Raw genomic sequence first — 15006 nt, 5'->3', positions numbered from 1 at the left:
TATGGGCTGTTATTTTAGTGGGCTGCCCTTCTGCTCAGAGTTGTTTTTTCCAGATGACAACAGCTTTGGGAGCAAACCATCACATTTCACTACCTTTAGTGTTCACACCGTGCCGACGGTAAATCCAGAGGTGTGAAATCTCTGTGTGTGAGTGAGAACACTTGAGTGTTCAACAAGGGCAGCCTGTAGGGTTTGCACCAGGTGTAACTGCTGTCCCCAACCCCTTGTTCCAGGCTGGTGAAGGGCACAGCCTATCACTGGGACCTGCTGCTCGTGGCGCTGATCAACACGGGGCTGTCGGTCTTCGGCCTGCCCTGGATCCACGCGGCCTTCCCGCATTCCCCCATGCACGTCCGGGCCCTGGCCTATGTGGAGGAGAGGGTGGAGAGTGGACACATCTATGAGACGTAAGTGATCTCTTTGGATTCATTTGTGGCTTCCCAATCCTTTGGGAGCAGTGGGTTGCAGGGTTGGGAAGCTGCTGTTGTCTCCAAGATGTGTGATAGGATGGTGGTGGAGAGATGCAGCCAATGAGCTTTGATTTGACTTCATCCCCTTCACTCAAGTGCTCAAATTCATGCATCCTACAGGGATCCCACCCAGTCCATTGCAAATTCTCCTCTGGAAAAGTCAGCCAAGGCCATTTTCAGTTTCATCCTTGTGGAAAGCTGAGGAGATGCTTTGGCTGGATCTCTCCGGATGCTTTCCCCAGAAGGAATCCAAAGCTGATTCACTGCCTGAAACCTGTCTGGTGGTTATTACGAAGGGGAGGAAAAATGCACCATTATTTCAGAGCTCCCATAACATCTCCCACCACATTTTGGGAAGGAGATGCTTAAATTCTCTGGGTTTTAAACAAAAACAAGTGTGAAGCCATGGCTGGGTCATGGGTTTCTATTTAAGACCAACTCTTCTGCTGTTCTGAGTTGAGCAACACATTCTTATCACAGACCTATTAAAAAAATTTAAAAACCTTTTTCTCATGAAACAATCTCTGCTCTGGAGCAGATCTGGCCTGTTTGATCTCAGTCTGTTGCAGTTGAGTGCTTTTACCACAGGAGTGGTAATTTCCACTCACGTACCACCATTAGTTTTAATTATCCTGCCTTGGTTTCCATTTTCTGAGTTGCCACTTAGCAGAAGTGAGGCTAAATGGTCATTGACTTTGGGGGATGGAGTGGGTCTGTCTTGCCTTCATGCTTGTTTTGGTGCCAAATGGCCCAGCCCAACCAGGTACAGCTGATTTTTGGGTCAGGAATGGACAGATTTCACCTTCCACATCTGGAAACTGCTGAGTCCTGCTGCTTCCTGTAACTCTTTTACAGGTCTTTTCCTGGGAAATCAGTCCCTTGGGTTGGTATTCCCATTAGGATATGTTGCTGTCAGTTGTTTCCACAACTATATCTCGCTTGAATAAAAGCTAAATCCTATTTAAAGAAAAAAATCTTTGACATTTGAGTTCTGTAGGGTTTTAATCCATGCCCTTGCTCCTCATGTGCATGATCTGCTCTGGGGTACCTCCACTCTCTGTTTCTTTGAGAGATGCAGAATTCACACATTGAAACCCTTGTGCCAAGCCTCCCTCCTGTGTCTCCTGTTGTCACTTTTAATATCCAAGTGCCTCTTTTTCCTGTTCTTCCACTGTCATGATTCTGTATTCTGGCTTCTCCTTGACAAAGTCAAGTCCCCTGCCTGAACTGAGGACTAACTCCTGCCCTTGTCCTCTTCTCCTTCACCCAGCTGCCCAAAAAGAAAAGCATCAGAGAGGCCTCTTTGGCCACTCTGACCTAGATACAGCTCCAGTGATTATCCTGGAAGGGCTGAGGGATGCCCTGATCTCCCTGAGTGTGTTCCCTCATGGCACAGCTCTGCTCTGCTGGAGGCAAATCAGTGCTGGGAACTGGATATTGGGAGTGAAAAAGGGAATGAGGGTTTCCTAGTGCTTTGAACTCCCTTTCAGACCAAAGCTTTTTGTTCTCTGCAAAGCACTGGGGCTATCACAGGAGGCTCCAAGCAATGTAGTCATCTTTTCTTTTCCATTTTCTTTTTTTTTTCCCCTCTTAGCCAGCTCTGCTGAAAAAGAAATGAAGCTCAATTAGAAAATCAGCTCTGTCTCCCTTGGCAGGCTCCTTCCCTGCACTCAAATCAAAGCTCCCACGGGATGATGATATAAACAAGGATAAAGATCTGTCACAGTGAAAGCAAAATTTCCTTCTCCCCTGTAAAGAAACGATTCAAGTTTCCTGTGGCAATCTGCTAACAGGCTCTTGTTGCTTACATGGAGAACTTCAGGAATAGCTAATCCCATGCTAGCCATATTTAGAGGATTTTGGGGAAATGAGCCTGGATTATGCTCTTGAATCTCCCTTAATTACTTTATTTCCATCACAGCACAGACTTTCTGGAGCTGTTTCCTCAAGGGCCAAACCAGATTCTGAACACATGGAAATCAAGGATTCCTCTGTTGACTTAATGTGACTGTGATGTTCTTACTCTGGAAATGAGGTGCTGGAATTCACAGAAGATCCATCTAAGGCTGGGAACATCAGTTTTAAAAATATCATGTTTGGCCAATTATGAGCCATTTTAGCTATGTTCTGATAAAATCTTCCAAACTAATAAGTGGCATTAGCAGGAGCTGGCAGTAATTGCAGCACATCTTCTCTGTGATCAAACACAGCTCTGTGATTGCTGCATCCCTAAGAGATGGCTGTAGAAAATTCCATGAACTTCAGAGATCTCTTAGCCCTGGGCTGCCACTCTGAACTTGTTCTTGCAGCCTTGCATCTGATGGAAATGTGGGTTTGTAGCTCGTTTTGTTCCTGAGCTCTCCCATTTGCATGACTTCCCTTGCAGGCTTGTGTGTGCTTGCAGGGCAGGAGCCTCCCCAGCAGGAGGTGAGATCTCTGTCTGAAACAGCAGAAATTCTTCCTCTGTGGCTGACCTGGTGCTGAAGGAACTCTTGCTGTACCTGGATGAGGCTAAATCAGTGCATCCTTCCACTCCTGCTTCTCTGAGCCACCACAGAGGCTCATTGTGGTGCTGGCAGCTCTGGAGTGGCCAGACTATGGAATTACCCTGGCACAGCACTTCCAGTTGTACTTCAGGCTGCTTGGCTGTGTTCATCTCCAAGAATTCTGTGGTGATCCAGACCTGGAGGCAGCGGGAAGGATGTCAAACTCTATCCATTTAGGTGATGTCCCAGTTCTTCCAGAGCTGGCAAGAGTGAAGTGCTCTCCCTCAGCTTCTCTAGGCACTGGCAGGGACCCCTTGGATGTAGGAGATTTGCAAGAGGATCCAACAAAATCTGTTTGGAAGGAGGAAAGCTGTGGTTTAAACCTGTTGGGAGGTTACTTAAACACCTTTGTGCACCCTGTCCTGGTAATCCTGGATGATGGGTATGCCCTGCCCCTCTACTCACAAAAGAATTCCAGTGCTGTCCTCAGGGCTTCGTGTGCTGTTTGTGGCACCTGTTGTTCCTTAGGTCTTATGACTGCTGCTGTTAATTCTGCCTTGTTGTCCAAATCCTCAGAGCAAGCTTTGGGCTGTCATCCTTTCCCTCCCTCTCCAAATACGGGTGTGGAAGGCTCCTCTATCCCCTCAGTTTCATTTTGCTCCGTGAAGGTATAAACAGATTCGAAGTTTAACCTGACCTTACTTCTAAGCAAACCTCTCCAACTTAATGTTGAAATAATTCAGTCTTCTTTAGGACAGAAGAGATTATCAAGTCCCAGCAGTGGATATGCAAAGGAGGGAAATGTGTTTTGATAGATCTTTGGTGTTAATCCCCAGAATAGTTTGTGTACAGGGTTAATTCAGAATTTGAGGGGTCTCATCTAGGGAATGAGGTCACTAAATGACACCAAAACACCCTATGGACAAAATGTTTCCCTCATAATAGAAGGTTTTATTCACTGGCTTATCCTCTGAATTGTTGTATTTACCTCCTAAAAAAAAAAATGGTAAGAATCCTATTTTTCTCTCTTTATAAGTAGTCTTGACAGATACGGGTTTTCTTTCCTCCTATTGTTTCTGGTGATTTTTTTTCAAACTGGGAGGAGATACTCACAGGTTTAGCTGAAGTGAAAAGAAAACAGAGCAGCCTCCCCTCAAGCAGGTTGCTAAAGCTGCTGCTTCCCTGTCAGTCTTCCCCTCAGAAAAGCTCAATCTGTGTCCTGTCAGCTCTGGAAAATTTGCATTAATTAATTACATGTTTTGCATGGTAATAGGCAATTGCCCACAGCAGGATTGAACCCCTGTGTGGTGCTGTCAGCGTTGCCTTCCATGTAAACAGGGAGATCCTCATATCCATCAAAAATGCTGACTCGCTGTCAGGAGACTGCTGACTTTCTGTTGTTTTTTTTTTTTTCCCCAAGACGTTCCTTAGTTCCTGGAGAAGTCAATGAGTTTTCTTTGGGACAGAAGCCAGTTGCATGTGCCCTGGGTAAATCAAGGGAAGGATTACTGCCCAGAAAGAGGATTCTTGCCTGGTTTGTTTTTTTGCCTTTTGGTTTTTTGCCTTTTTTTTTTTCCCTTTTTTTTTGCCTTTTTTTTTTGCCTTTTTTTTTTTCTTTGTGCATTGTGCTAAACAGAATCAGTTTCGAGGGCAATTTAGTTCAGGATAGGATCTGTGGAGCTTTGCAGAAGGGGAATTTGGCCCTTTTCCAGCTGCTCTGTTTGAGCTGTGGATTAAGTGCCTGGCCTGGCTCCAGGCAGGCTCTGCCTCCTCAGTGTCAGCACGAGGCCGCAAGTGCTGATTCCAGTGTGGTGGGGATGAGTTTCCCTTTCCCTGGTGGCACGTGTCCTGCTCCCCCATGGAGCAGCCAGCCCTGGGATAAACACTCATGGATCCTGGGGTGTTATCCTATCTCCTGACCCCTCTTTTTCTGCTTCCAGGATCGTGAGTGTGAAGGAGACCCGGCTGACGAGTCTGATGGCAAATTTCCTGGTGGGGCTCTCGCTGCTGCTCCTCCCTTTCCCTCTCCAGTGGATCCCAAAGCCCGTCCTTTTTGGCCTTTTCCTCTACATCGCCCTGACCTCCATTGATGGGAACCAGCTCTTTGAAAGGGTGGCTCTGCTGCTCAAGGAACAGGTACCTGGAGTTGTGTTGAAACTGTTGCTCTCTCAATATGGGATTTTTTTGTGAGGTGGGATGTTTTTTTGTGTGAGGGGTTTTTTTGGGGAGATTTAGCGCCTCTCCTCCATGATGTGTCATCTGCAGAGTACATGCATTTAAAAAGCCATTAATATAAAATATTCAAAAGCACAACATCATGAAATTATGATTTTTGATTTCCCCAGCAAAGCTTCAGGCAGGTAATTTTTTTGTGCAGTTTTACACTTTCATTTTGTGTGAAATACCACAAGATGGGATTTTAAACTCTAAATGAAATTACTTGCATTATTGAAACCTCTGTGATGTGGGTTGAAAACAAACCTGGGAGATGTATTTTCAATCTGTCTCTGTTCCAGGTACTAAAAAGGTGTTAGTTTGCAGTGTAGGTGGTACCTGGAGCAATCTCCAGCTCACCTTCTCTTGTGTAACAAGGGTCAAGGGCTTAATAAGCCCAACATTTGGCTCTGCATCTCTGCTAATCTATCTTGATCTCCAGTATTACATCCCAGAGGTTAAAACTGTGAAATTCAGGTAAAGATTACATTTGTCATGTCAATTTTTGAACAAGGGTTGAGCAGCTACTGATGTATGTGACTTATTCTGGTTTTAGTACGAATTATGTGTGGAATTTTCCAGACTTTGGCGTGGATAATTAAAAAGTATTCTCAAATACGGAAAACTCCCTTTTGTGGAGACCTTCTAATGAGTCATGGCACAATCTGAAACCCACTGAGGCTGTACTGGTGCCAGCAGACAGTCGCTCATCCTCTTCATTGATGTATAGACAGTGAGTCAAAGCCTGTGCTCAGACGTGAGCAAGGAGCTGTCAAAAGAAACCACCATATGTAGCCCATTAATGTCATCTTCCCCCCCCTTATTTCTCAAAAATGGGTGGCTTATAGGAGCTGAGAAAATCCCTGCAGTCTGAGCACAGCCTCTTCCTGCACCTCCCTGATCTCCTGGGCTTCCCCTAACGGGGTTCAGCCAAAAGATGGGAGCACCAGGGGCAAGCTTGGAGCCTTAGAAGGTGATAAAATAACGAGGAGCTGGGTTTCAGGTGGAGGAAGCACCCACAGTGACACCACCTGGATGCATCTGCTCTCCTTCTCCCTGCACACCCGCTCTGGCTGGGGAGCCCTGACGAACCCAATCCTCCTCAGGGAATCTCATTAGTGCACTTCCCAAGATATCACATTGCACTGCAGATGCTCCCAGAGGCAATCCTGGCCCTAAAGTGTGTCCTGTCTTCTCTCCAGGCTCCCAGTGCCCAGTCATCCTTGCTGCCAATACTGGGTTGTCAGGCACTGGAATTAACCCTACAAATCCCATGTTCAGCTGCTGAACCTGTTAAGGACCCTGATGTTGATGCATTGCTTGTACAAATTGATGACTTCCCTCAAACCCTGGTGTTCCAAAGCCCCATTCTGCTGCCACAAGAGCAGATCCCTGCATGTCTAACATGTGGCTCTTCTCTTCCCAGACTGCTTATCCTCCGACCCACTACATCCGCAGAGTTCCCCAGAGGAAGATCCACTACTTCACAGGCCTGCAGGTCCTGCAGCTCCTCATCCTCTGTGGGTTTGGAATGTCACCTCTGCCCTACATGAAGATGATCTTCCCCCTCATCATGATAGGGATGATCCCCATCAGGTAGGAAGCTTGGCTGTCTTTTTTGCTTGTCTCCCATGCCTTGTGTCTTCAGGCTTGGATGGAAGTGTGAGGAGAGGAGAGACTACGGGAGCTGGGCTGGTTTAGTCTGGAGAAGAGAAGAGTGAGAGGGGATCTCATCAATCCATATAAATATCTCCAGGATGGTGTCACAGGATGGTGCCAGACTCTTTCCAGTGGTGCCCAGTGACAGGACGAGGACTAATGGCCATAAACTAAACCACAAAAAGTTCCACCTCAACATGAGGAAGAACTTCTTTGAGTTGAGGGTGAGCACTGGAACAGCTGCCCAGGGACACCATGGAGTCTCCCTCTTTGGAGACATTTCCAAACCTACTTGGACACATTCTTGAGAGTCATCTGCTCCAGGGGGATTGGACTGGGTGATCTGCAGAGGTCCCTTCCAATCCCAACTATTCCATGAAATGTGAGTGGTTCCTGCATTTTCCAGACTAACCAGCTCCTGGAAGTGGGTAATGATGAGGGTTTTTTCACCAGCTGCTCAGGCCTGAGGAGGAATTGGGATTTCACTGCTGCTGGAGTTGTGCAAAGGGTTCTGGGCTGGCAGGCTCTCTTCTTCCAACTTCCCAGGAGGCAAAACCTCTCCTTTTTAGTGCCTGTGAGATGCCTGATCTTCCTGAGAAGCCGTAGTCCGGAGCCTCTAGCTGGTACTTGATAATGTTCCTTATCATTTTGCGATTTGATTTCCTCAGGCCAGTGCTCACAGCAGAGCTGGAAACTTTTCCTAAGAGGAATCCTTATCTCCTACCCGGTGCTGTGGTGACCTCACAGACCTCCTGCACTGCTGAGTGCCACTGTCAGTGATCAGTTGGGTGAAACTGGCAACATTTCGTCTTAAAATAGATATTTAAAACTGGGAGAACCCCACAATGTCCTACAGTCTTAAGAGAGAATTGTTGAGAAATTGAACTCATTTCTTCCTTGGGGTTCATTAGCAGTCACTGCCCATCATTCTCCAGTTAAATCATCCATGCTCTCAATCCTTTGGATATAATGGGAGGCCATAATAAGATCTTGGAAGGAATAGATCAAGTTTCCAGTCCACTTGATTATTTTTAGACCAGCATAGTACCAAGTGATATCTGCTTGACTCTGAGCTTGCAGTCCCAGAGATCTTCCCTCTGATCCCAAAGTTCAGGCTGCCAATGTGCTGATCTGCAGAGGCACCTGCTGTGGTGTTTTCCTTGGCTGATAAAGATGGGTCCAGTCCTTTCTGAAACAAAAGCAAATGTCAGAGCTACCGTGGCTTTCAACAGGATCATGGCAGAGCCACTTGGGCTGGGTTTTAAAAGATAAACAGGCTTGGAAAACACTGAAATTATTGTTCCTCTGGTAGTAATGTCTCACCTGCCCTTCACACTGGTGGCACTTGGAGTGCCTGGGTAAGTGGCTGGTGAATATTCCCACTGTGAGCAGTGCTGGATGAGCAGCTCTTGTGGGAATTGCAGCTTTTCACACAGGGCAGCTCAGTGCAGAACAGAAAACGTGGGACACAGCCAAATTCAGGTATTGGACATGGTATAAAAACCTAAATTAGTGTGGAGAGAATGCAGTCAAAAAACCTGATTTTGTACTAAGAGTTAGATACTAATATGCAAATGTATCTTCTTTTCAGTAAATAAGATGCTGTCAGTTTATACCCTCTGTGTTGCTAACTCATTTCTCTTTCCAGGGCAGTTTTTTCCCAGCAGCTGGATAATCAGCCCTGCTGCCAAGAGGAAGATGCTGCTGCCTGGCACAGCACAAGAATTTGCCCTTGGCTTTCCTTCCTCTGATTTCTTTTGCCTTCATGTAGTTTCTGTGGCCTCCAGCCAAGAAGGCAGCACCATGATCCATGAGCTCTGTAGTTAATGACTTTTTCCCAAAGATTTGGCACTCTAAATAGATGAGGCAGTAGAAAAAATTTAATATCTTTTCTCTTTTTTTCTTTTTAAGAAGTGAAGGGGGAAGGAGGAGATGGGACAGCAGCCAGGGGGTAAAATCAAGAATTGAACACAAATGAGTGAGGCATGGCTTGGTGTCCCATCCAGAGCACCAGCCACGTCCCAAAGCCACATTTCCATCTGTCCAACAGCTTTAGAAACATGATTTGTGCTGTCATTAGTGAGGGATCACTGGTGTGGTCTTAGCTAGATGCTGAGAAGCCACTGAAATCCATTATTGCAGTGGAAAAGAGCCTGTTGGAAGAAAACCTGATCTCCTTGGGTATCCCCAGTTCCTGGTTTGGATTCAGAACTTTGGGATGATGAGGTTTTGGTGGCTCAGAGAAGAATGTTCTCTTCAAGTTGTCTCTTACTGGGCTCCCGTGGCTCTCAAGCATTTTATTCTACGATGGGGCTGTTTAAGGAGATCCTGGTACTTCTCACTGATAAGTGATGTTTGGGATCTCTTGCACAGCTGTTGAAATCTGAAACTGTTTGGTGTTTTATGAGTTACTTTAACAGCTGCAGAGTTGCTTCCTTGTTAAACAAGGGAAAATGCCACATAAATATGCAAAAGCAACTTCATAGTGCCTTTCTCACCTAAATATATTAATTTATGAGGATGTTCTTGCAAAAAAATCAAATTAAAAAATTTTTAAAAAGTAAGGGAATCACTGTGGAGAATCTCCATGTGGAGAAGCCAGACACCAGGTAGGGATGGAGTCTTGGTTGGAGTCATGGCTCTGTATTTTTGTCACCCTGAGTGAGGACTTGGTGGTGACAGAGCTCAAGGAAAGCGACTTTCCTCCTCTGAGGATGAGGATTGTTCTCTTTCCTTCCCAGCTGAAAGGAGGGGGCTCCTTCCAGCAGGACCTTGGCACTGCTGTTCCTATAAACGCTGTGTTTGCTTGCAGGATTGGTTGGTTTTGCTGTGCCCCACTTTGTGTCCTCCCTCAGCTGGGTGAATGTCAGGGACAAACTCACCTGGGAGCCTTGGGACAGAGAGGAAAGTGCTGCCTGGCATAAACAAGGACTGACTGCATCTCTCTGGCTCTGCCTTAGGTATAACCTGCTCCCAAGGATCATCGAGGCCAAGTACTTGGATGCCATGGATGCAGAGTACTGAAGGGTCCCTGGCACGCAGAGCAGCAAAGACAACTCCTTTGGGGCTGGAAAAGGCGTGGGACCATCTCCTGCAGTTTTCTTTCACCACTTCCTTCGTGCTCTGACATTGGCAATGCCCTCCTGTCACAGCTCCACGGGGCCTGTGCCAGACCAAGGGAGCCTTGGACTTGGGAGGACGATGCTCTCTGGAGCTGTGAGGCGAACAAGCTTTATGGAAAATGCAACTTTCCTCATCCCCAACCCCACAAACCCCAAAGACCAGCCTGGCTGCACGGTTGGAGCATCCAGAGTTGTCCTGTGTTCCCTTGTTTGGGGGTGGAGGGGGCTTTTTTAATGCACCACATCCTTTTCTTCCCCAACACTAAGAACAGCAACTGACCCTTGTTTTGTAGAATGACAGCCTTGTCCTGGCCTTTTAATTCAATTCCCAAACTGGTGTTCTGGGTGGGATGGCCTCGTACTAAACCACTGATGTCAGGAGAGATGGTGGCTGTTTTCTCAGATTAGTGGGTTTGGAAGCAGTTGCAATGTGTACTGCTACAATCCACAGCTTTGGATGAATTGTTAATTCCTACAAACGAGCTGGGAACATCCAGAGGCTGGGCTCGCACGGCCCTGTGGATGAAACCCCATCTGGGTTTTGAGCTGATTGGGAATTAGTTTGGCTCTTTCTCCCATTTCTCCTGGGTAATCAAACACAGAATTGTAGTTTTTGCACAACTGCAGCAGTTTTTGCTTGCACCCAGAGGGCAGTTGTGTCCAGGTTGCATATACATATGTACAGTAGTGCCTATGTGTACATATATACATATGGAGTTGTGTATATATTTTGCATAGATATACAAATAGGCCTGGTTCTTTCCAAATATCACAAGTGTTTTGTGCAGTCAGTGTTACCCACCATGTCCTGACCATATTACTTGTTCTCTGCTTCAGTGCTGCTTTTTCTCAGTTGAGATAGGGTCACTTTTATTCCTTTGGAAGCTGCTCAGTTACTGGTTTTGTTCACGTGTTGCTTTATTCAAGGTGTTTCTTTGCTTTCTTCTTCCTGTGGCTTGAGACCTTCATCATTCTGTCTCGAGGCTCCAACGTGTGAACTTTCCATTTAATTTTGATGTACAGAATGCAATGAAAGTTTTCCTCTTTTCACCTAATCAGTCCTCGTTGGTCATTTCATTGTTTCTGTTGTGTGGCTGATTCCCAGTTTTCCCCCGCTCCCGGACGTTATATTATATTTCTGGATGAATCTTAACTTCTGCTGTCTTTTATATTTCAGTTTATTTAATTTTGCTTGTACTATGGTCAGTTTTCTTATTTGGAGTACTGTGAAACAAGCTGCCCTTTAGTTTCAGTGCTTGGCCCTTGCTGCACATCACAGGTCACAACGAAAAGTGTTCAGAAAATTGTGGATCTCAGTGATGAACTTTCAAACGAGTAGAAATGAGGGAAGAAGAGGAATGTAAAATATGAATTTATCAGCACAGAGAAGTGTTTCTTACCAGTTGTTTGCCCAGTAAATGGTGCAGAGTTGTTTTCCTCCCACCCCATCCTCTGCATGGTGAGGGAGACCAACCCAGTCGTGAGGGAGGAAGGCTTTGGGTGCAAAGCTCCTCTGCTGATGCTAAGCCAGGCTCAAGCTGCCACAGATTTGGTGTATTTGCACTAAAGATCAGAAGGTATTTAATCTCTGTGGAGCTGCCTACGGCGCTCAAACACGTGTGCAGAACTCATTTTTTCATTTTCTTACGAAACCCTTTGTACTGAGACTTGAGGGAGGAGTGAGAGTTTGTAATATCCATGGGTTTGTATATCCCTGAGGGAATTGTAGGGGAAACCCCTCAGCTTAGCAAGCAAAACAATGTCATAGATAGTAAAAACACAACCTTCATGTGGCACCAAGCTGATCTGAGAGGTCCCAGGGCCAGGGTGACCCCCCCAGCGCATCAAGGCAGGGAATTTGGCTTTCAGCAGCCTTGGGGACAGCTCCTGCCACGTTTGGTAAGAGCAGGTACAAACCTCTGTGTGGTTTCTGACCACTTTCCCCAAGATTCCCTGGCGTTTGAGTCATTTCTGTGCCGAGATCACTCAGAGCTGTTAGCAAGGGCTGCGTGTAGGAACAGGGGCAGACAGGATTTCAGGGGTGGCACAACTCTGTCTGATCTTCAGTCAACAGCAAAAGGGCAGGTGACAGCCAACAGTTCAGGACCTGCTGGAAGCCAGGGAGGGCAGAAGCCTGCTGAGGCTGAAATAACATGTTCTTCCCACAGATGTCAAAAGATTGAAGCCAAGCTGCAATCAGAGGTGTCATCCTCTGGCTGGGTAAAGGTGTAACACACACGTGGCCTGTGGGTGAATTCCTGGTGTCTCCGCAGGAAAAAGTCACCTTGTGGGGTGGTTTTCGTGGTGTTTTGGGTGCTGTGGCTGGAGGAAGGAGAGGATGTGCCCAAGGGAACGTGGCCTTGGTCCGCTTTGGGGCTCTGGGTGGGATTTCCTTGGGCACAGAGCCGTAGTGGGGTGGACTGGCCTGTGGGTCTTGCCAGAGGAAATAGGTTTGAGATGCACCCTCCATCCCCCACTTAAGGACCAAAAATGTCCCCATGTAAAGCCCTTTTGAAAGATCAAGTTCAGATAGTGTCAAACGTTGCAGAGAGAATTTAAAATCCAGGCAGCACGGAGGGTTAAATATCCACCACAACTTTGTTCATATCTTTTCTTTTCCTTCACCAGTGTGACTTCAGTGTTTGCATTTTCTCTGTAGCGTCAGTAGGATTCTGTTCTGCGGGGTTTTTGTTCTTACAGAAGTCAGGGGCCAAAGAATCAACTGATGGGAAATCAGCACAGCTTGGGGGGTGGGGGGGAAAGCTGTGCTGGCTTGGACTGGTTGAACATTTGGGCCTATGTCTCAATATTTGGGTAGAAGGGAGATGTGAGACTCGAGGCCTCTTGTCTCAAAAGGGGTTTTCATGATCCTGCAGAGGATTTATTTTATTTTTCCATGCCTTTTCTCTTCTTGTTTGCTTCTGGTTTTGCTGACTTAAGTGCAGGCGTTTCCAGGAAGTAGCTGAGTAGGGAAGAAGGGTTTGTTCGGAGTTGATTGAGCACTTTAATACTTCTGTGAAGGTTTAAGACAATTAGAATGTAAAAGAAGTTTTATTATAAGCTCTTTATATACGCACAATGCTCTGTATAACTGTTGCCAAAGAACTGAGTCTGAAAGGTGTCAAGAGCTGTTGGGAGAGTCCGTGGGGTTCACCTGGCACTGCAAGGTAGGGAGAAGCTTCTGGAACGAGTGGATTTTGGAAGTTGCTGTTTTGACAGCTGCCAAAACGATCAGAAACTGGAGATAGAATAAAGTTCTACTCTCAAACTTGTAGTTTTTGATCCTTGCGTTGAATGTAGGAGCTAGAAGTGAGCTTGACAATTAAAATTGGATTTGTACCTGACTGGTTTCGTTGGTCTGAGACTTTATTTTTTGAAGACGTTCTTGACATGCTGTGTGTGGAAATTGATGTGTTCGTCCATGTAAATGAAGGGAAGGTGGTGAAAAGGTGGAACTTGCTGAACAAGCAGTGCAGCACTTTGGGGATTGCTTAGGAAGCAAAGCTGACAACACCACTGCAACAACCCCAGACTCCCTGGCATCAACATTTAAAATTATTTAATAAATGTCAAGCTCCACTTGGATGTGCATCAGTGCTGCAAAAGGATGGGGATGGAGTAAAGGAATTCAGCTGGTTTGGCTCAGAGCTGTTCCAAGATGAGCCCCAGAACTGTGGGACACAACACGAGCTTCCTGATGATCCAGGGAGCTGGGAGGCTCTGGAAAGAAACAGGGTAGATGGTCACACTCATGTACAGTGTAGGTTCTTCCCCAAAACTCCACATATCCGGCTGCACCCAAAGACCAAGACTTTGCAAACTTGTGCTTCTGATGTTTGGCTGCTTTAGGAGCTGCTGTTGGACTGTGCTCTGTGGACACTCTTGGGAGGAACAGGAAGTTCCCCCAAAGCTGGAGGATGTTCGGCAGTGGGAGGGAAGGGATTTGGGGGTTTTTTGTGGAGTTCTCAGCAACAAGAAAGGGACCTGAGATGTCACATCACCAAAAGCACCTCCTGTTTTCCAGTATGTCCCACCAGGCATCTCCACCATCGTTGTCACACCTTCATGTTACTCCTTTTCAAGCTTTTTTTATTGTTTGTTGCATTCTGCATCTGCCCTTTGCAGGGTTTTTACCTGCCCAGGAGGTTGATGGGCAGAGCCAGGGGTGGCTCATGCACCTCTGTTGTGTCTGTTCCCCCAAAACTCAGTGCAAGCTGGTTTCTGCCATCTCCTGACCCAGCTCCCGCTTCCCCAGCCCATTCTGGAAGTTGGCTTTGGAATTTCCACTGTGGAAATGCTGCCCAGGTGCCAAGTGGGAATTTTTCCCTGGAGAACCTAAACCTGTGTCTGGCAGTGGCTGCTTCTTGGGGCTCCCTTTGCCAGATAAGCAGTGATGAAGGATTCGTAACTGTCCAACACCTGCACTTCCCCATCTCTTCAGAAATCTCCTTTATGGCCCCACTGCAGCTGGGACATCCTCCCTTCATCTGCCAAGCCTCCCAAACAACCTAAATAGGCTTAATGGGATGGGGTTGGGCCGTTTTCTGTATTGAGGCCTGTGGATGTTAGAAGAGAATCATCTTCCCTAATTGTTTTCCTGTCTAATTAAGGCATTGAAGGACCAAACCCCGGGCATTCCCCTCCTGGCTGCAGCGCTGCTTGCAAGGAGCAAACCATCGATGTTGTGGGAAGGGAGTTGTTGGGAGTACAAGCTTTGGAATCACAAATTAGAGCTTTCCTCTTTTGCTTTTTGGGTGTTTTCCTTTCACATTTCCCTGGCTGTGTCTTTTCTCTTTTCTCTTTTCTCTTTTCTCTTTTCTCTTTTCCCCTTCCCCCTTCCCTTCCCTTCCCTTCCCTTCCCTTCCCTTCCCTTCCCTTCCCTTCCCTTCCCTTCTCTTCCCTTCCCTTTCCCTTTCCCTTTCCCTTTCCCTTTCCCTTTCCCTTTCCCTTTCCTTCCCTTTCCCTTTCCCTTTCCCTTTCCCTTTCCCTTTCCCTTTCCCTTTCCCTTTCCCTTTCCCTTTCCCTTTCCCTTTCCCTTTCCCTTTCCCCCTCCCT

General features: G+C 46.7%; 1 protein-coding gene across 5 annotated transcripts in view; it reads left to right on the top strand.

Moving 5' to 3' along the window:
• The window catches only part of SLC4A11 (solute carrier family 4 member 11), a 93910-nt gene extending 80615 nt beyond the window's left edge, over positions 1 to 13295 (top strand). For all 5 annotated transcript variants that reach the window (XM_039551014.1, XM_019287297.3, XM_010402123.4 and 2 more), the window contains 4 exons: positions 234 to 407; positions 4897 to 5092; positions 6597 to 6766; positions 9790 to 13295. In XM_039551014.1, coding sequence (XP_039406948.1) covers positions 234 to 407; positions 4897 to 5092; positions 6597 to 6766; positions 9790 to 9853 — 604 coding nt within the window. In that variant the 3' untranslated portion in view covers positions 9854 to 13295. The remainder of the gene's footprint in view (positions 1 to 233; positions 408 to 4896; positions 5093 to 6596; positions 6767 to 9789) is intronic.
• Positions 13296 to 15006: the final 1711 nt, after the last annotated feature.

This window comes from Corvus cornix, chromosome 4 (assembly GCF_000738735.6).
Source record: "Corvus cornix cornix isolate S_Up_H32 chromosome 4, ASM73873v5, whole genome shotgun sequence".
NCBI lineage: Eukaryota > Metazoa > Chordata > Aves > Passeriformes > Corvidae > Corvus > Corvus cornix.
The sequence above is the reverse complement of the archived record's forward strand: the minus strand, read 5'-3'. Positions and strand labels throughout refer to the sequence as shown.